Here is a 21,618-nt window from a genome sequence, read left to right on the forward strand (position 1 = left end):
GTACTGATTTGCATACATAGTTAAATTTATTACGTGTGATTTAGCAAGCAAACAAACATTTGGACCAAGAGTAGGCAACATTAAGACGAAATCTGAATCTAATTTTCCACGATTAATTCGCACTGCCCCAACTGAGGAAGTTATGTTCTGTTGTCAAGCCAATTGGGGAGAGATCACCAGGGGGTTTGGGCTGGGTGTTCATCAGTATGTGGATGATACCCAGTTCTACTTTTCTTTTAAATCAGAACTAATAAAGGCAGTGATGGTCCTGTGTGAGTGTCTGGAAGCGGTTGGAGGATGGATGGCGGCTAATGGATTGAGGTTGAATCCTGAGAAGATAGAAGTACTGTTTTTGGGGGACAGGAGGCGAGCAGGTGTGGAGGACTCCCTGGTCCTGAATGGGGTAACTGTGCCCCTGAAGGACCAGGTGTGCAGCCTGGAAGTCATTTTGGACTCACAGCTGTCCATGGAGGCGCAGGTCAATTCTGTGTCCAGTGCAGCTGTCAACCAGCTCCATCTGGTACACAGGCTAAGACCCTACCTGCCTGCAGACTGTCTCCCCAGAGTGGTGCATGCTCTAGTTAACTCCCGCTTGGACTACTGCCATGCGCTCTACGTGGGGCTACCTTTGAAGGTGATCCAGAAACTACAACTAATCCAGAATGCGGCAGCTAGACTGGTGACTGGGAGCGGCCGCCGAGACCGTATAACACCAATCCTGAAAGACCTACATTGGCTCCCAATACGTTTCCGAGCACAATTCAAAGTGTTGGTGCTGACCTTTAAAGCCCTAAATAGCCTCGGCCCAGTATACCTGAAGGAGCATCTCCACCCCCATCGTTCTGCCCAGACACTGAGGTCCAGCTCTGAGAATCTTCTGGCGGTTCCCTCACTGCGAGAAGTGAGGTTACAGGGAACCAGGCAGAGGGCCTTCTCGGTAGTGGCACCTGCCCTGTGGAACGCCCTCCCATCAGATGTCAAGGAAATTAACAACTACCTGACTTTTAGAAAACATTTGAAGGCAGCTCTGTTTGGGGAAGTTTTTAATGTTTGATTCTATTTTTAATATTCTGTTGGGAGCCGCTTAGAGTGGCTGGGCATACCCAGCCACTGTTGTTGTTTGGAGGGGGGAGAGGAATAAATGTTTTCCAGAGGCAGCATGGATTATATTCAGAGGCCTTGCATTGACCACTCTTGCTTTAAACTTCTGTTGTGTCCTGAGATGCCCTAAAATTGGAAGGAAGTTTTCAGAAATCTTAAGTCATTTCAAAACTTGCCAGTGCACAATGAAAGAACTTGGACAGCTAGCCTTTAATAGGCACAATCAGACAAGCATGCCGTTCTCTCTAAGTGAAAAGAAATTTGTTGATGGGAGATTATCTTATAATCTTTGCAAGCATTTAAGAAATAATAGAGAGGATTAAAGATGCCTACAGTGAAAATGCTAAGCTGTAATTCACTCAGTGGTTTCTGCCAACTCCTTTTGTTCGTTGTTGTTGTTTTTCTTTTAAAACTGGTAGTAGAAGAACATAAGAAAATTCACCTTGAATTCTACTCAAGGTGGGATTATGTTGATTAATTTATTTAATAAAGTCCTGTGTAAACATATTACTGTTAAGTATCCCCATTTTCCTGACACTGGGTGGAAGATTTGACATTTTGTTTATTGAGTTCTCTATGCCACACTGCATATGGACAGGTGTCTACACCACAATCAACAAAGCTACAACTGGTATTCTCTGGCATGGTTTTTGCATGCTAGTTTCAGAAGGTGAAATATACTGTATTTTTCCATATATAAAACACCTCCATGTATAAGACGCCCCCTATTTTGGGGGACTTCAAATTAAGAAAACACCCCTCAGCACTACCCGTGTATAAGACGAACCCCAATTTTAAACCTATTTTTTTGGTAAAAAAACCCTAGTCTTATACACAGAAAAATACGGTATATTATGGTGACTGAAACAATCGTCCATCATAAAAGCTGGCCGGCCACACCAGATACGATACACAGGGGAGGAAGTGGAGAGGAATTAGTGTAGGATTCCCTCTGAATAACAATAATAAATTGTTAATGTGCAGGGCCATTCTATACATTGTTACGTAGAAAAATGTCTCAGTGTGCTGAATAGAGCATACAGTACTCTTAAATAAGTGTGCATCGGATTTTGGCCTCTACATATGTGGGCATGTTATAAGCTTTGAAGGTTACAGAACCAGCAGCATGATAGGATGATCAAAAAACAATTGGACGTGACCTAAAGTTGTTTTATTGGTTTACTTAAAATGTCTGTACAATTTTTCCCAGATACATTGTCCAAGGCAGTTAGTGAACACGTACACTGTGATATAATGGCTACAAGTTTGACTTGGAGAATCTGTGTTCAGGTCCCTCACTTGCCCACAAAGCATAGTGAGTGAGCTGGGGTCCAGCCATTGTTTCTCAGCATAATTAGCTCTCAGGGTTGTTGTGAAAATAAAATAAGCCACCCTGAATTCAGTGGTGGAAATGTGGGGTATAAATTCAAGAACTTCAGAAGATAAAATCATTATAAAAATATACAGTAAGCTACTAAATCAGAACAGCAAACTCAGTAGCACAAAATATTATATGCTGCTGTTTTCATTACATCTCAGAACAAGCCCCATTCCAGCAGGTCAGTCATGCAATCAGTCCTGAATGCTGGGACTCTATATACTTTAATGATCATATCTACCATCTCCTCCTTTTTGTTTTACCCCAATCAATCAAAAGCACTTCCCTGGCAATAATATCCATTCACCAAGTCCCCAAAGCAAGGCTGAGAGATGGTTTTGGGGGCTATCCTACAACTTTGCAAATCTTTTGTCTTTAGAGAACCGTGAAACTCTCAGCCTTTCCCAGAAATGCTTAATATATATTTTTTGTCAAACTGCTGTGCAGCAGTTATAATCTGGTTTTCATATACAGTATTTTATATTTCAACTATTTTATCCTGCTAGTTTTATTGTGTTGTGCTTTTAGAGTGTTGTACCTGCTTGTAAAAGGCCTGCAGCCAAGTTTCAGAGATGGTGTGGTTTTGAAATTGTCATAAATACTGATGAGTGGCTGGCCAATTCTTATCATGGCATGCTCAGGACTGGAAATTGTGTCAGGTTGGGTGGATGCTGTTGGATTAAGGTTGATGCAGACCTATCCCATACCGCGTTATAGCTTTTTTTTTTTAAAAAAAGCAAAGAAACAAGGATATGTTTCCATACTATGATTCCTATAGCATGAGTCATAGTGCAGACATAACCTAAACTGATTATGTCCACAAAGCTGAAACATTTCATAGAAGTAGGTGCAGCAAACTTGCATGGGCTGTGGTGAGCACATGGAGTACTTTATTCCTACTGTGTGACTTTGCTATTCTTTAAGAACAGAACAATTGTGTTGCCGGATCAGACCACTTTCGGTCTAGTTCAGCATCATGTTTCCAACAGCAGCTAGCCAAATACCTTTGGAAGTGCCCAAGTGATGATGACCATGAAGGTCAGTGTAGGAACAGTTTGGAATTAGAGCCTTAAAACTTGAGACATGGAACAGGATATGGTACAGACTTCCATGTTGAGAGGAAAATCTTCATTCTGAGACATGTCCTGCAAGAACAAATGTGCAGATCTTCATTGCTGTTTGTTTCTGTAGTATTATTTTGGTGCTGCCCTTGTCGTTTTGAACGTGGGACTTAGAAAGAATGGTAACATCCTACACTGTGCATGTACACATCCATTTTGGCTTTTAAAATCAGGCTTCCCACGCCAAGCAAAAAATGGTCACTTACGCAACAGACATATATGCTGCCATCCTGTGTCACTTGTGTCCTTGCCTTTCTTTTGGGTAACCAAGTGATGTTCCTGTCAAAGTTGGCTTATTATACTTTCAAGAATTAACTGGCCCTCATGAAGTCACACCTACACATGCAACTTGCATTTTACCACTCTTAAAGGACATATGCAAGAAATTACACATTATGTTTTTTGTATGTATATCTAATTTCACCCAGGTGGAATCTACATGCATATAAAAACCATTCTGAAAAAACATTGAATTTTCCATAAGGCTCACCATCGCCATCTAGTGCCACATTGTATATTGCACTTAAAACACACTTAAAACATTTTATTTGCAGCTGTATAGCTGCGTCCCCAATATTTTAGAGGAAATCTCACCCCTTCTCAAGGATAGGGTGAAAGCGGAATGAAATGTTCACATAATTGTCCTGGTTAGAGTGGTGCTGATAATGCCAAGGTTGCAGGTTTGACCCCCCCATGGGACAGCTGCATATTCCTGCATTGAAGGGGATTGGATTAGATGACCCTCAAGGTCCCTTCCAACTCCAAAACTCTATGATTCTATAGACCCCTAAATGGCTCCCCGCCCCCGTTTATACATACCTTGCTTCCATAATGGCAGTGCGCATGGGGTTCCCAGGCAGTCTTGCATCCAGGCACTCATAAGACCCAGATTTGCTTAGCAATGACATGGGGGCTGCCTCATTGGTTCATTTGTATTACAGCAAAGACTTGATGTCTGCTCTTTACTGTCCAGCCTTTCCAGCTCATTTACCGTATTTTTTGCTCTATAACACGCACCAGACCATAACACGCACATAGTTTTTAGAGGAGGAAAACAAGGAAAAAAATATTCTAAATGAAATAGTGGATATATGATTTTTGTGGTTCATGCTGTGGCCACAGACACGTGATCTGACAGTGAGTTTGGAGTAGCCCAGTGCAAAAATCCTGATGATCCATGTGGATCCATGCTTTGTAACCACGGAGGAGGGAAGGAAGGGGAACCATGGATCCTCTGCTCACGACTGCAGCAGATCCCCCCCGCCACCCGCAGACATTCGCTCCATAACACGCACAGACATTTCCCCTTACTTTCTAGGAGGAAAAAAGTGAGTGTTATGGTGCAAAAAATACGGTAGTTGGTGACTGTACCACTCTCTTCTTTTGTGTGTGTGAGAAATTCAGAGCTTTGGTTTTGTCTTTTCAGAATTTGCCCACTCTGCTACTGCTGTTACACAACTACCCTTGGGTATCCTATAAGTCAGCCTGTTTGTCTAGAGGTGGTTTAGCCCTCACATGGGCTGCTAACTGACTGCGATGCCCCAATGTCTGAGGTTGTATCCTGAGGTTGCAGCCCTCTCATTTCATTGTTCTTCTGTTCCTTCCCACGGCATTTCTGCAGTTACAGGAAGAACTGAGTCTGAGGTAGGAAGAAAGTGGGAACCCCCCTCAGATCAGTATTTGAGCGTTTGCATTCCATAGGCACAACACGCAGCAGAGGAGCATTGGATTGGGGAAGCGGGAGAGACAAATCAAAACAATTGACTTGTAAGTCAACATGCTAGCTTGCTGTTTCAGGCAGACTGTTGAAATCCTAGCCCTACGATGATATCATTTAGACTGCAGGAGTCTCTGAACTGTGTGGATGAGTGGACTGAGCCGCCTTCATTCACCTCAGGAAGAGGAAGAGTTGAGTGTGGCCCCATTTTCCACAGAGATCTGCTTCCCTGTCATTTAATGATAGGACAGGAGGACAGCATGTACCAAATCGCAATTTAGCCACCCGCTGCACTGAGGCAGTTCCCTCCCCTCTATGATTTGCAAAGTGTAAAAGGGCCTCCCTAAGGAGATATGAGGCGCAATCCCTTCAGCTCAAATTAATTCTGCGTTTTGAATGGATAAGAAGGAATGCCAGCCCTGTTATCTCTCCCCCATCCCCTTCATATCCCATTCAATGTAGTACAGGGAGTTCTAGTGATGCATTGAGAATTTTCACGTGTCACTAAAAATAGCACCTTTGGGAGAAGTGTGAGTTCATACATGTTAAAAATCAGGAGACAGCTTTTAAAAATCTGACAGTACATGCTGATCAGTTTAGGCAAGAGGTGGGTAGTTTGTGGCCATCCAGGTGTTGTTGGAATTCAATTTCCATCAGCTGCAGCTAGGATAAGCAATGGTGAAGGATGATGGGAGTTGTAGTGCAGCAAAATTTGGAGGCCCACAGGTTCCCTGCCCCTGGTTCCAGGCTTTGTATTTGCATCGCAAATGGAAAAGGGGAATTTTAAAAAAGCGATTTGTGACCTTACACACTTTGAAAGCTTAAACTTCTCTACAAGAATCTGAAAATGGTACTCAAAGTGCCAAATAGTTCCACTAGTGGAAGCCAATCTGAGGCCTTCTGCTAGATAAATGGTTTTTTTGTTTGTCTTTCTCCTCCCTCAAATTGGCTGGGCGGGGCAGGGACAGGGTTGGAGGAAACCCCAGAACAGCATGCAGTGGGAGGATTCCATAGGGTGGCCGTGGGTCCTACTTTACATAAGACATTCCTAGTAGAAGAGATATGTGGTTCAAGTCTGGTTTAAAGATAAAGAATCAGAAGAGACCTTGAAACGGCTCATTAACAGTTAACACCTGCAAAGCATACAGATCACCTGACCACAGCCTTCTTCACTATGGTGAGATGTATGATACTTTAATTTACATGATTTACAAGGCAACACTCTTAAGATCATGGAGGTTGGGTAGAGTGATTAACATTTGAAAATTCATCTAAGGTTGCTGTTCTGTTCCCATATAAGTGTTTACTTAAAGTAACTTTTCTAATAAATGGATTTAGGGTTGTAATATTACTGACTTTAATGCGACTGAGCACTGTTTGTGAGAATGTAATGCAATCTAGTTTTGGCTGTACCTGCCTCTGGTCTACCCAGGTATAAATGGGCTGTATTCAGTTAAATTCTGCTCACAGTAGACCCATTGAAATTTAGGAACCTAAGTTGTGCCTACTAATTTCAATGGGTCTACTCTGAGTAGGACAAGCAGTGAACACATACCAGCATGTTGAGATGTGTTTTAATCATAGCAGGCGATAAATGTTGAGACAGAATTTTGGATTCTGTCAACAGTTGGGGGATGGAGAAGAATATTTGAGCATCCTTTCAATCTCAAATCATCCAGGTGTTATACTTTGGAATGTAAGCCTTATAATATTATTACACTACTATGCTCCAAGTGATAAAAATGGAGAACTTGCACTTTAAGAGACAGTAGCTGTAACGGAAAGGTGTGGTTACTATAAATTCAAAGCCTAGCATTTTATTTATGCTGAGAACTGCATAAGGTATGTATGTATGTGTACCATATGACATGTCAGCTTTGTACATTTAATGAGATAACTTGGCGGAAGGTTCTGTGGATAGGTCTTATGTTATCAAAGCAATAATAAACAACTTTAAAACCACCTTCCTTCACTTGCTGTAACAGTAACATCCATATCCTTTATGCACTCCTGTACGTGGCTTAATTTCTTGGGAGAAAATGTGAAATGAATATTAGCTACTCATTCTAGACGGCCCATGTAAAGGAACAAGCTAAGTCTCTGAGTTGGGAGTGTTGAGCAATTTCATAGGCCCACATGTGCTCTGTATTCTTACATAACGTGCTCCAGGGCTGACCTCTTGAAATCAAGCCATGGGACTAAAACCTGCTGAAGCCTGGCTACAGAATGTAATATCTAAAGACCTGCCCAATCTCAAACTATCCTGGAAATGTTATGTTGGTTGAAAGCTTAATCTCAGGCTTGAAAGTGCTGCTTTTAATTCCTTATCCCAGTGCTCTGAGGCAAAGCATTCTGCACATGCTCAAAGGCATCCTTATTTCCCTTTTTATATCATGTTAGTGCCTACCCTATGGCAGAAAGGAACTTTGCCAGGTGCTATTGGAGGCATTTCTGGTAGGGATGGTGCCTCCTACTAGAAGGATCAGGCAGGGTCTTCTGAAGCCTTCTACTTCCTCTCCAGGGAGGAGTTATCCCTCTTTCAAAGAGAACAACTACCAGACTTTTAGAAGACATCTGAAGGCAGCCCTGTTTAGGGAAGCTTTTGATGCATTACTGTATTTTAATATTTTGTTGGAAGCCACTCAGAGTGGTTGGAGAAGCCCAGCCAGATGGGCGGGGTATAAATAATAAATTATTATTATTATTATTATATTATTATTATTATTATTATTATTAATTTCCAGTCCAATCCTGCCTTCTCATCTATATCCTTTCTAGTGTTTGTTTTGTGTCAGTTTTGTGATCTTTTCCCTCCCCTCCCACCTTTTCTTCTTCTGATAAATACCCCTTTCTCAGGGACCTTAGCATTCCCCTTCAGACTTTTCCCTACACGTTTCCTGAAATGAGAATGTGCCACTCCCTGCCCCCGCCACTATTATCAGAATGCCCCCCCCTCTGAACTTGAGAGCTGGGGCGTTCCTCAAAGTGCTGCTGCTCATCTTCTCTGCCCTGGATGGTGATGGTGGTGTTGGGGAGATGAACAACAACATTGCACACAGGAACGCTTCAGCTCTCCCCAAACTCAGCGAGAACCAGGGCACTCCTCAAGGTGTTGCCGCTTTTCTCCTCTGCCCCAGAGCTGGGAGAGACGAGAAGCAATGCCACATGCCATAATTCCTCCCTCTCACCAGTGAGGGGGTGGGGTGTTCCGCCAGAGGCAGGCAGGGCACCAGCTCTTGTGCTTTTGCTACCTGAGCCAGGCGCTTTACCTCACCTCACCTCATTGGTGGTCTGGCTCTGACGGAGTGTGTCTGGAGAGCTGCAGAGACTGATCCTGACCCTCGATGCCTGCCTGATGGTTTGGCATGCTCTTCTCAACCAGGTAGTTACCCAGGGGGCAACAGCCTAGAGCTCTGGGCCATATCCCTGGGCCTGAAGTCTTTCACTTGAGCTATTCAAGGCAGCCATCATTTCAGCTGGCCAGCGACAGACCCCTTTGCAAACCTGGTCATTGCAGTTTTTGGCATTCATCTTGTGCTTCCCTTGTGCAACATTGAAGGGAATAGACATTCTATTGCACCATGGTCTGGGGGTTCAACTATTAGCATTCTCTTTCCCCTCTGATTCCTTGTATGATCCAGAAGATTCAACCGCTGCAGGCTTTGGTAGTCCTTGTGGCCTCATTATGACTGTAGAGGCCATTATTTCAATGTCTCATCATTTTGTCTGTGTGAAACCTGTGGATACTTCCAGTCCAGAGGAACTGTTGTTGCTATTTATTTAACAGTATGACAACTGAAAGACTTTGGCTGACTCAAATGGTTGTTTCTGTTGTGACTGCATTGTACTCTAGGAAGGCTCCCTCTTAACACATGTATAAACTCATGTAGGATTTATCAGTCCTGGGGTTCTACTGCTAAGGTAGAGCCAGTGATTTCCTTGTAGCTGCCTGGTCACAAGGTCATTTTGCTGGTTGCAACTACATTGGTGAGTAGGGTTACAGAGTTAGGAGTCTTTCATTGGACCCATAGTTATGTGTTAACGAAGGTGGTGACTGGGAATGGCTCTGTTCTTTCTCTGTTCACAGGCAGTAGTTTCACTCTCTTTTTATCCTAATCCTTTACATTCTCATGAATCCAAATGGCACACACTGCCATTGGTAAGGAGAGCTCTGCGGTACTAGCTGCACAGAGCTTTGGAGTTTAAACTTTCTGAGACTCTTTTGTCTTCTTTCGCTCCCTAGAAATGGTTCTGCACTCAGTAGCCATCCTGCTTGCAGGAACACAGAGGGCTCTGCTGTTTTATTTGGATAGGTCTTGGGACACCAGGAGGTCTGAGTCTCACTCTGAGGACTTACAGGTCCCTCTGTACGAAAGTGAACTAATATCTATAGGCCACAATGTGTTGGTGAGGGGTGGCTGGGAGAGGATCCTTCCCTCTCTCTTTTCAGATTGTTCAGGAAGTGCATTTTCTCTATTATTTCAAATATTACAACTTCCTGGATAGGTTGAAGGCCTTTCATAATTCACGCTTCTGTTATTCTTTATGCATGCCAAATGCAGGCTGTTAAACATAAATAAAACTTCCAGTGCCCAACCAGGAAAAATAAACTGCCATGACTTGTCCATCCTCTAAAAGGAAATAGAATATATTTTCAAATTTTCTTCCTCATCACTATATTTCCATTTGGTAGCTTTTCTTTGTGGCTCTGTTACATTGACACCTACGATTGTTATTCTGAAACACAGTTCTTTTCCTTTGTTCTGTGTTATTTTATTTCATTGTTGTAAGGCAATTTTCAGAATACAATTAAAATAGGATAGGAAGAAATAATTCTGCATTAACAGGACTGTGTGTGTTTTGGAATATAATTTTGCAATTCAGAATTTGGCAGCCTGGTAAGAACCTCAGCTTTTTATTTTAAAGCAAATATCCAGTCCTTGGGGTCTAGATATGCAATATGGCAGGTGAAGTTTCAGAAGATAGTGGGTGTAAACAGGATTTTTCTAGGAGTTTAGAAAGTTACAATGCCCTGCATAGCTTTTCACTGCATAGTCTTCAGCAGTTTGCTTGACACGTTACCTTGCTTCCTGACTGTACATGTCTACTCAGAAGTAAATTCCGCTGAGTTCATTGGGACTTAACTGCATCAAAGTGTGTTTGGGATTGCAGCCTTAGCTCTGCAAAATAAAGACATGTAGGAAAATAATTTATACAGGTTCTAAAACTTTATTTTAAAAATCCCAAACTGTTAGCTTCCACTAAGTGGAGCAGTTTTAGAACAATGAAAGTAGGAAAAATGAAAGTGCCAGGGACTGCAAAGAGTAGGCACAAACTAGGAAGATCAGCCCTTGAGAGCAGGTTATTTTGCTTAAAGCTGGAGAATCTACAACTCAAATGGTCACAAAGGGTTCTGAGTAAATTGCACACTCCTTTATCAGCAGAATTCTTTCTTATGCTTGGCTCTTACTTCTCTGGTTGTAAAAATGGGAATAATCATTGCCATAGCATTTGCGAAGATGAAAATAGTAAGGATTATAATGTATTTTGCAATCTGAAATCCATCTTAAAATGACAGGTATTCATAATGATCGCATGCTATGTGCAGCAGTCTCTTGGAGTTTCGTTTGAACTAGTGCTCCCTTAACAGGACATAGATGATAAAATCTTCCATCCTGGAATATGAGAAGGAAAAATGTGAAGCCTGCCGACCTATGCACAGTTAGAAATAGGCTCCATTGAACTCCATGGGACTTACTTCTGAGTGAACATGCAAAGGCTCAGGAGGCAGTACACATCTCTGTACATATACAGAGTGCCTTTCCTTCATCAGTGAGCAGTTAGAGCCAAGGCCCACATTCCTGGGATGAGAGGACTGAGTTTCTTGTTTAGAACGTATGTGTTTACGGCAGGTTTTAGTTCCAGCACCTTCCCTTTTTAAAGTTAATATCTAGTGGCTTCTTAACCAGATAATGTGAGTTATTGTGTAATGGTCTGAATGAGGCAAAGGCCTGTTAGTGACATAGAAAGCTCCATTCCAGCACCTCGTAGGTCTCTGAAATGTAGGTGGTCATCTTACAGAAGTAATGGTCACTGTTATTAAGAGCCACTATACAACTGAAAGTTCAGGGCTACCATTAAGTAGTAAATCATATTACTCATATATTGAGAAATGCTATTTCAAAGGCAAAGCGCTATGGAATAAATACACTTGGGTTTAGCTTTGAGACAATGGAGAGCTTGTGTAAAATGGATACAAGGTGAAAGTAATTTTTAAACTTTTATTTTCAAAGAGTTTTGTGACCCATTTTGGCTCCTTTACTTGATGTCCTTCCACTGCTTTTTTTTTTTTTTTAAGACTCTTACCATTGTATCAGGTCCAGAAAAAAAATCCCTGCTTTCCACAAGAAGGTAATTCTGGGTGTTTTTATATAAAAAGAAGAGTGAGACATATGTGACGTTAGGAGTGCCTATTGCAACCATATTAAAATGGCTAGCAATCTCTCTCCCCCCCTCCCCCATTCCACTAGCATACAATTTGGCACAAACATTTTGAGGTCAGATATTACATGTGCTTTTGTTTTGTTTGTCAAGAAATAGTAGGACTGTCAATAGCTATCAGCCAGGATAGCTAAATGAAACTTCCATGTTCAGAGGCAGCATGCTGCTGATTATCAGAAGGCTGCCAAATGCCTCTGGGAAGCTCAAACGTGTGGCATGAAGGCAATAGCCTTGCTCTGTTCCAGGCACTTGGGGAAGCCTATTGCACAGAGGTCACACTTGCAAGTTTCCCAAGGCCCTTCTTGGAAGCAGAATCCTGAACTGGGTGGACCTTGGGTCGAATACATAGGACCGCTATTAACGTTATAACGTTATGTGCTTGAAGTCTTGTGATTAGGTGACACATTTTTACTTTTATTACAAAAATGCATTCAATCTCAGTTTTAAAGGGGAAAAACGTGGAAGTGTTTTAGCTTCTTACTGTCTCCTGTAAAGCAAAATGTAATACACAATTGCAACAGAAAGGATGTCATTTGCATGAAATTAGAGTACTGTATGTTAATTAGCTGCCCCATTCCACCCTTGCAATGCACATTCTGCTGCTCTCCCCTAATTTAGAGATCAAGGATCCTATGTTGTTTTCATGTGCAATTTGTTTGAAAATCTCCATATATGTGTGTATGTGTGTTACATTGCTGTATGTGTTACATGCAGCTGATACATTGTACTTCTTAAAACCTGCTCTTTGGTCTCAGTCAGTTACATGATAGCAAAGGACAATAGCATTAGTTTCAAAATTGCAGACAGTGACTTGCTTGACAGCAGCCCAAAGAGGAGTCCTGTCTCTTAAAAGTGAAGCAGGGAAGGCTTCCTAGTTGTGTCTCTCTGTCAGAAGAAGATCCCCTTCTCAATTTACAACCTGTGAAGAAGACGCCTGCACAACTTCACAGGAACCAGTCAGAGCCATTTCATTGTTCATGGAGTTCAGATGCCATCACCCCCCCCACCACACTGGCCAACTTTTAAAAGTCTTGCTGCACCATTCAGACACCAATGCCCGCCTTCGTCTGTTTCCCCCTCGTGCTGCCAGGTGTCTTTACCCTGCTGTGTGGCAAGGCTGGCCCTGAATGGGCCCAAATGGTTCAAAGCTTGCTGCATGAGGAGAGCAGCAAACTACCTTTGCCACCCCAGGCAATGTTGTGTAGATGACAGGACATAAAAAACAGAGCAACAGCATTGTCACTAAGGGCTAAATCTCAGCTGCATCTCTGGTCATTGATTGTGATGACCTGCATGTGCGAATGGTCCATCAGAGGTTAATTGGCAAACAGACATTTCTTGCTACTCAACACAATACCTTTCAGGAGTCTGGTTGTTTTCTGACAACTATAAACTCCACTTCTTAACCTTTGGTACTTAAATTAAAAGCCAAAGGAAGGACAAAAGGAAGTCCATCTATTGCATACAACCTGTACATCTTGCCGTCATTCTTCCAACACTCTGTAAGTCAGCAGTTCAGTCGTGTCTTGGGCTCATCAGCCCATAACTTACTATTCCCTTTCAAATGCACCAAGGCCATTAGATCTGGAGAAAAGTCAGATTTAAATACATTTATCTTAATAAATGGAAAAGCAAGTGTTGCTTAAAGCAAATATTCAGTGCATGCAATGTTGACATCAGATTTATTTGCAGGACTTAAAAGCTGGCCTTACTTAAATCTGCTTCAGCCGTGGATCAAATGAATTTGGTTGTCCCAACCTGGCCCCCAGTGAATCAAAGTCCACATCACCAACTCACAGCATCATTTGTCACAATTGGCAGTATCTGCTCATGAGAAAATTATGTGAGCACGGGCTGCAGAGTAGGCTTGAGGTGCATTATCAGAGCTGTATGGGGAAGCCTGCAGCAGGCTTGCCCTTGCTCCAGCAGGACTTGCTCCCCTTTACTCTTGTTTTCATAAGGCCCAATAAATATCAAGTTAAAGCTGAGAATGAGTTTGAGCTCATTTAACTGTGCTTCTGTTTTGCCATTCATGTTCAGTCACCTTTTCAAAAGTCCCAAATGTGTACTCCAAATCACTAGTGTGATTGTCACATTCTTTCGCTGTCTCTCACTCTATCAGATACATTATGAAAATGACTTTTGCATATTAACTACAAAAACTAAGGAACTGCTTCATGGATTTCCCAGCTGAATTGCATGAGAAACACTAACATATTTGGTGATTCAGAAAGGTGGAGGGAAGGGAGGGAGCAGAGGCAGAGAAAGCAATAAGGACTTTTGCATATTTGTTTTTCTGACCCAATCAAATATGCACACAAACCAGGAGGGAAATGAGTGAAGGAGGTGTACCATAATAGTGTTTATTTCACAAACTGTGTCCCTTTTGGGTATAGGGATCCCATTGATTTGCCCATAGCTTACTCCAAAGCTCATCTTCTCCTGTGCTGGGCAGGGTACAGGTGTAGAGCCGATCAGAAGGTGAGCTATTTGACTCTGTGTCAAACGGGTGAGCTCCTGTTGTTCTGTCCCAGCTTCTGCCAACCTAGCAGTTCAAAAGAACACCAGTTCAAGTAGATAAATAGGTACCGCTGTGGCAGGAAGGTAAACAGTGTTTCCATGAGCTCTGGCACCCGTCAAGGTCCTCCATGCGCCAGAAGCAGTTTAGTCATGCTGGCCACATGACCTGGAAAGCTGTCTGTGGACAAACACTGGCTCCCTTGGCCTGAAGTGAGATGAGCGCTGCACCCCATAGTTGCCTTTGACTGGACTTGACTGTCCAGGGGTCCTTTATACCTTTAGAGGGGTCAGAAGATCCCTTAAACATAACAAACATTATTGGGTGGGCTTTTTATAACATTAATTTCATTAAACTGCGGTTTATTTGTAAATACATATCTAGTAACAGATTAATTACCCTTTAACCCATTTTAACCATGCATTTTCTGCATATTTAAATTTGTTACAGGGTGGTAAAAGGTCAAGTTTCTTAATTTTTCCATGCATGTTTGAATGGTGAATTGAGCTATGAGTCTTTGAAAGGAAAAAGCAACCCATTATTTCTTACATTATTTTGTTACTCTGCGTTAATCCACTATACTCTGGTCCTAAGTATACTGACTCGTATTTAAGTCTCAATAATTTCAGTGAAACTGATTATTCAGAAGGTACCTCTTGCAACATGCATGCAGGGGTTTTAAACTTTTAAAGATGCCCCTGTAGCTGTGCCTTTAACAGCATTTTGATCACCAGACATCTCCCTGCAAGGAAAGCTTTAGCTGCTGATTTCTAACCAGTCAAACTGCTGTTAAGAACACAAGAGCAGCCCAAGCCCCCACCCCCTCCCTTTTATCATTTGGCCACTGTACACTGAAGGGGTGAGGTGGGTTAGTGTCCTGGGAAGAGGACTGAAACATGCCCCACTTCAGACATAAATTTTCCTGAGCAATTAGCTGCATCAGTGTCATGTAGCCCAATCCTGTTCCTGTTTACTCAGAGGTAAATCTCAGTGGAACTTGGCTAAGTATGCAAAAGGTTTCAGCATTAATCTTAATGTCATACACACTCCTCCGTGTAAGTTTACTGATTCTGAGAATGGGCCCCTTTAGGCTTCCTTTACAATGCAGTATGTAAATTGGTGAATCAACCCAAGTCAGCTAGGAACCAATTAACATGTTCCTCCATGACCTTTTGAGACCATGGCAGCCATGGTTTTTCACTGACCTGTTACTTCTATCCACACTAAGCCTGTTGTGTATTTTGACCACCACTAGACTGAACTCAGACAAATTTACTTCTGGCGCTTGATCCTAACCCCAGCTATTTCAAATGGCTGCAGTCAGGAATCAAAATAGTCTTTGCTGTGTTGTGGGTGGTGGAGTGATTAGCCTTTCTTGCTGACCCCTCCCAGCTTTTAAAGTCTAGAATGTCTTTATGCTCTCTTTTGACTAGAAACACATTGCCTTGTTGTGCTGAGTGCCTATGTTTCATATCCCATTAGTTTTTAGACAAATTTTAAGATGAGCCAAAATTCAGGAGAAACAGCGAAAAGCTTGTTGTCTTTCCTTTTTAATTTGTGCAGGTTTGTGCCGAACAGATCAGACCTTTTAAAAAATCTGCAATATCATAGTGTTTCCTTTCCTTTAAAAACAAAATGGGGGAGGGGAGGAAGGCTTTTTGGTGTACGTGTTAAGGCAGCGTTTTTCTTTGCGAGACCTTGCTGTGAAGTTCTAATATGTCACCATTCAAATGTCAGCATGCTGTTGGAAAGGAAGCTAATAACTTAAACCTTTGAGAGCTGCCAACAAAAGAGGTAATTCAGATTGTGGAGAGAATGCCATTGTGTTCTTAGGGGAAATAGATTTCCAGAATGAAACATGCTACTTGGAAGCATTTGTCTTTTGTGTGTGTGGAAAGGGGCGACGGGGGCGGGGGGGGGCGGGAATGTAGATTATAAACCTAAAAGATGGTTTGGCTAAGATAGCTCTCACTTTGGAGAACTAAAGGAGGAAAAGGGAGTTGACAGAAGTGGGAGTGGAAACTCCAGAAGCCCCAGATCTCTACTTTTATGGGGAAGGTGCGTAGCTAACAGTCAGCAGCCTGCACATTGTATGATTAATGCTTTTTTTCTTAGAGCTTTTGCCTTTGGAGAGGCAGCCACAATGTGGCCTTAGCTTGTTTTCTGGAAATGTCATGTAACATACAAATTCCTTCTGTTTATCCCAACACCACTCGGCGATATATGACTTGGCTTCTTCAGGTGGTTGAACTACTGCTAGTATTAAAAAGAAAAACAACAATACTGCATTTTTAACGGTGGGGGCAGGAAAGAAGCAAATAAACCTGGAGTAATGCAATACTCTTCATTAAGGTATTTGTAGACAGCCCCCCCCCCCAGCACATAGTTGTGGTCAGGCTTTTTCTGAGAAAAGAAACAATTGGGTTTTAGAGCCACCTACTGGAGCTGTATAAGAACTGCGTGCACATACAGTCAATAGTTTTGAGCAATGTGGATTTTTCCCATTGGTGTGGGTCACTGAAACTTCTGCCTTTTCCCTACAGTCTCCGAGATCTTCCTCTAGGCCGACAAGTGTTCAAAATAGTTGTTTCTTTTGAACCCCCCTCCCCATTGTTGTATCCTCCTAGTATTAAGAGTTGTCACAAAATTATTTTAAAAAAGTAAAAGAGAAGGCTTGCTTTGAGTTTGATAAATGAACAGAGGTAGCCAGTGCTTTTAGAATTAGTTCGAATATTTTATTTGAACATTTGTCTTTTATCAAAGTTGCATGAAAACTGTTCTCCATAATGCAGGTTCTGAGCGAAACAATAAGACAGTGAGCTTTTCTTTCTAAAGTCATCTTTTATAGGCCTTTGGGAATCACAGATAAGGTTCTCCTACCCCTAAAGGGCAGCCAGCAGGGCTGCGACCAGTGAGGTTCCCCTCTGAGCGCCTGGGCTCTCAGCCAGTGCCCCACCTGCCCCACTGCTGGAATTAGCTGATTTGGTTTTCCTTCCTATTCCTTTTCAGAGCATAACCATCAGGTTAGGTTTCCTTCCTTCTTCACTACAGGCTGCAAATTCAAACGTGCAAATGATGCTTTGATGTTTGATGGGGCTTTTTAGGTGGAGTTTTCCTTTTCACACAGGAAGCTAAGACTGTGATCCGAGGTATATCTACCAGGACTAACCTGGAAATACAAGCTTAACCAAGTAAAGCTCTGCAGAACAATTCTGCACATCCCTGTGGATCAGGTTGCATAGTAAACCTTGAGTGATATCTGGCTATGTGCTTACCCAAGGCATTGCAGTTGTTCTTTGTGATTAATTTGGTGTACCCCAATGCTTATAATACAGACTGGATTGTCATTCTATTATTGACTTCCTACCTATTTGCCCAATGGAATTATCTCTCACCCCCTGCTGGTGTAACTAGGAGAAAAGTTGATCCATGTGTGTGGTGTGCCTTTATTTTTATTTTTTTTTTAAAGACTGCGTTTGAATATACCTGTCTTCTCAGTTGGCACTTCAGTAAGAAATTTTATTCAATGAATTACCTGTACAGCCCATGTTATAGGAAGATTTGTGAATTGTCAGCAAGCATTAATAATACTTTGCTTGTCACACAGCTTGCTCTTGAGCATATTTCTTGATGGAAATACAGCTTTCTTTGCATAGGAATAATAGCTATTGGGATAAATCTTCTGCCAGATTATTTTGGCTTCGGGACTGCTACTGAGTAACACTATTTGTGCTTCTGGCCCAGTGCTGTCCACTCTTAATTAGCAACAGCAATCCAAGATCTCAAACAGAGGACTTTCCCAGCAAAGTTGGTTGGTAGGTAGATAGATACCTAAGATCCTTTTTCTACCTGAAAGTGCGAGGAACTAAATGAGACCTTCTGCATGCAAAAATGTGCTCTACCGCTGAATTGTGGCCACTCCTTTGTGGCACCAACATGGCCAATATGACCTCATATTTTTGCTGCAACATATATGTAGAAAATCCCCTCTTGGTTACTGTGTGCTTCTTGTCACTTACTTGCCATTCTCTCTGTCAGATATATTACAGAGTGGTGAAAGACATTGAAGCTGGAGAAGAGCTCCTTCTGTTCATGAAGACTGAAGACTATTTACACGATCCTATGGCTCCAGACATTCATGGTCAGCAATTTCTTATGGCAGATTGTCAAATAACTTATACAGAAAGTTCCCTAATTATCAGCACTTAGAGCAAATTTATCCTCTCGCATTGGTCGAAGGCCACTGAGAGTAATGACTGATTTGCTTTACAGAGGAGCGTCAGTATCGGTGTGAAGACTGTGACCAGCTGTTTGAGTCCAAAGCAGATCTCGTGGACCATCAGAAATTCCCATGCAGCACACCTCACTCAGCGTTTTCGATGGTGGATGAGGAATTTCAGCCAAAGCTTGACAAGGAGAATGACCTCCATGATATGCATGACATTCAAGAGTGCAAAGAATGTGACCAAGTGTTTTCTGATGTGCAAAGGTAGGAACAGGCATATTTTAAGAGAAACAAAACACACATAGACACCATATAAAAATATATTATATATATGGTAAAAGGTAAAGGACCCCTGGACGGTTACAAAAGACCCAAATCAATCTTTGTTTTATTTCAAAATTTATTTATTTTATTTCTGTTTTTATTTTGAAATATTTAGTAACTGATGATAATTAGAGAATTCCACAGCGGTTTGCAACTTAAAAATAGCTAGTAAAATTGCCAATAAGAAAACATAAAGTAATTCAAACAAAAACTAACAATAAGCCAACAGCAGAAAGTGAGGAATTACAACACAGTAGAGGATAGTGTGTAAACCAGTCATCAGGTCTTGATTCATAACAAACAAACAAATAACTCATGTTTGCCAAAAGACAGCAGTGCTTGTCTTGATGTTTTTAGAAATAGAGTTCTAGAATCTTGGGGTTCCTGATCATGTCTAATGCAGATTTCACACAAAAAATGGAAGGGAACTGATCTCATGGTGTCAAGTGGGGGGGGGACTCATATAGGAGGACATGTCCCTGCTGTGCTCAGTGAGTATGCAATGCCTAGAGAGGTCAAAAGCTACAAAGTTGGCAAGATCTACACTTCTAGTGTTGGTGGTGATGGAAGAGGTCAGAGATGCACTTTGAGTATTTGCTAAAGGACAAGGAATAAATATGTAAAAGTTGGTGTTTTAAGATTTACAGCTGCAGTTTTCATCTAAATTATTTTAAGTTCCAGCTAATTATGAAGGCAGTGTCTGGTTTTGAAAGTCAGCGCACAAACAGAAACCATTTTCAGGCCAGGGTTCTCTTGGATAAGTGAGCACATCCGCTGTTGGGAAACTACAGTATCACTGCAGCAAAATGCAAGCTTGAGGGAAGATGTCTGGACTTCAGGAACAGATGGATGACAACTCTGCCTGACTCGTGCTTAGAAAACTCTTCTTTGGGGAAGGCCTTTAAGGGTATTAAAGGCTCAGAACAAAGGCCAGAAAAAAATATATCAGCAAAAGACAAATCATAAATTGCTCTGCCACTGAGAGGGAGAGGGTGAAAAATGAGAACCGTCAGCCTGGCTGAAAAACATTTAAATTATTTAAAGTCCAATACATGACAGAAACAGTTCAAGGAAATAGAATATAGAGAAAATATTCTATTTCAAAAAAATGTTCAGGTGGCAATTGGAATTGTTGATATATATGCAAGCTGGTGTATGTGTAATTAATAGGGGGGGGGGGAACGGGACAGCCAAACACCATTTTAAATCTATGTTGTGGATTAATGGTGGAAGTAATAGTAAATTACATGTGAAATATTATGAAAGAAAACAGTAACATTAAATAAGACGAGAAGCATGACTCATAGCTACACATAACAGTGACAGATTGGATTCTACAGCAGATGCAGAATAATATTACTTATTTATTTATCTGGAATGTTTCTAATCCTGCTTTTCAATCCAGAGGCTCTTAAAGCAGCTAACACACATTAAAAAAACAATCAGTCCAATTAAAAATTACAAGGAAACCAAACAGAGTGGCAAAATATGTTAGTATCAGGACAGGTGAAAAATCTAAAAAGCTACAATATAATAAAAATTATTCTATATTGTAAAATATAATTTAAACATGTAAAGGCCTGGCCTTCACCTGTTGCCCAAAAGACATTAAACTCTCATGTTTTGGTTGAGTGAAATAAGATATCGCTGCAAAAGCCATATGCCACTGGATCAGTAGGCAGTGAGAGCCTCTCTTTCTAGTCTATCCTCTCCTAAGGGCCATTTCATATGTTGAGAAAAGACGGAGCAATGTATTGGCTGAGTGTGCTGCACACACATTAAGAGGGTCTTACGCGGGTGGCGCTGTGGGCTAAAGCCTCAGCGCCTAGGGCTTGCCGATCGAAAGGTCGGCGGTTCGAATCCCCGCGGCGGGGTGCGCTCCCGCTGCTCGGTCCCAGCGCCTGCCCACCTAGCAGTTCGAAAGCACCCCCGGGGGCAAGTAGATAAATAGGTACCGCTTACCAGCGGGAAGGTAAACGGCGTTCCGTGTGCGGCTCTGGCTCGCCAGAGCAGCGTTGTCATGCTGGCCACGTGACCCGGAAGTGTCTTCGGACAGCGCTGGCCCCTGGCCAATAGATGTGAGATGGGCGCACAAACCCCAGAGTCTGTCAAGACTGGCCCGTTCGGGCAGGGGTACCTTTACCTTTACCTTTTACTCCTCCAAGAACTGCTTCTAAGGTTTGATTCATTGAAGCGTTTGTAATATGGGATAGTCAATACGGATTAAATTTTTCACTAAATAGGTTGAAGCAGTCTTGTGAATAGTCCAAATTAGCAGCAGCACTTCTTAACAACTACAAAAAGTGTATATTCTATTTAGAGTAAGCAGAGCAGAGTCCTACTGGATCAGACCAAGAAGGCCCATCTAGTCTGCCATTCTGTTCACACAGTAGCCCACCAGATGCCTATGGGAAACTCAAATGCTCTCTTGCTTGTGTTGCCTAGCTGCTGGTACTCAGAGGCATATCGCCTCTGATCCAGGAGGTAATACATAATCGCCATGACTAGTAGCCATTGATAACCACCATCTCTATCACCCCCCCTTACGTGTCCTTTTCCTAAGCAAAAAACACTGTAACCTCAAAGTTTATTGATTTCAATAAATCTACTCTGACTGTAACTAACATTGTGCGATCCTATGGGTGATATTCGTCGTAGGAGTGGAGATTGTTATTCTATGACTACTTTGATTCCCTGAACTGAAATAAGTTCCTCTTTCTGAAATAGGCTCCT

At 42.0% G+C, this 21,618-nt stretch overlaps 1 protein-coding gene across 18 annotated transcripts in view; it reads left to right on the forward strand.

The window, feature by feature from the left end:
• MECOM (MDS1 and EVI1 complex locus) overlaps window positions 1–21,618 on the forward strand; it is a 495,241-nt gene that overhangs the window by 421,727 nt on the left and 51,896 nt on the right. For all 18 annotated transcript variants that reach the window (XM_082223908.1, XM_082223897.1, XM_082223911.1 and 15 more), the window contains 2 exons: window positions 18,375–18,477; window positions 18,609–18,825. In XM_082223908.1, the coding sequence (XP_082080034.1) occupies window positions 18,375–18,477; window positions 18,609–18,825 (320 nt within the window). The remainder of the gene's footprint in view (window positions 1–18,374; window positions 18,478–18,608; window positions 18,826–21,618) is intronic.

Source organism: Podarcis vaucheri (assembly GCF_965113315.1).
Source record: "Podarcis vaucheri genome assembly, chromosome: 5".
NCBI classification, from domain to species: Eukaryota; Metazoa; Chordata; class Lepidosauria; order Squamata; family Lacertidae; genus Podarcis; species Podarcis vaucheri.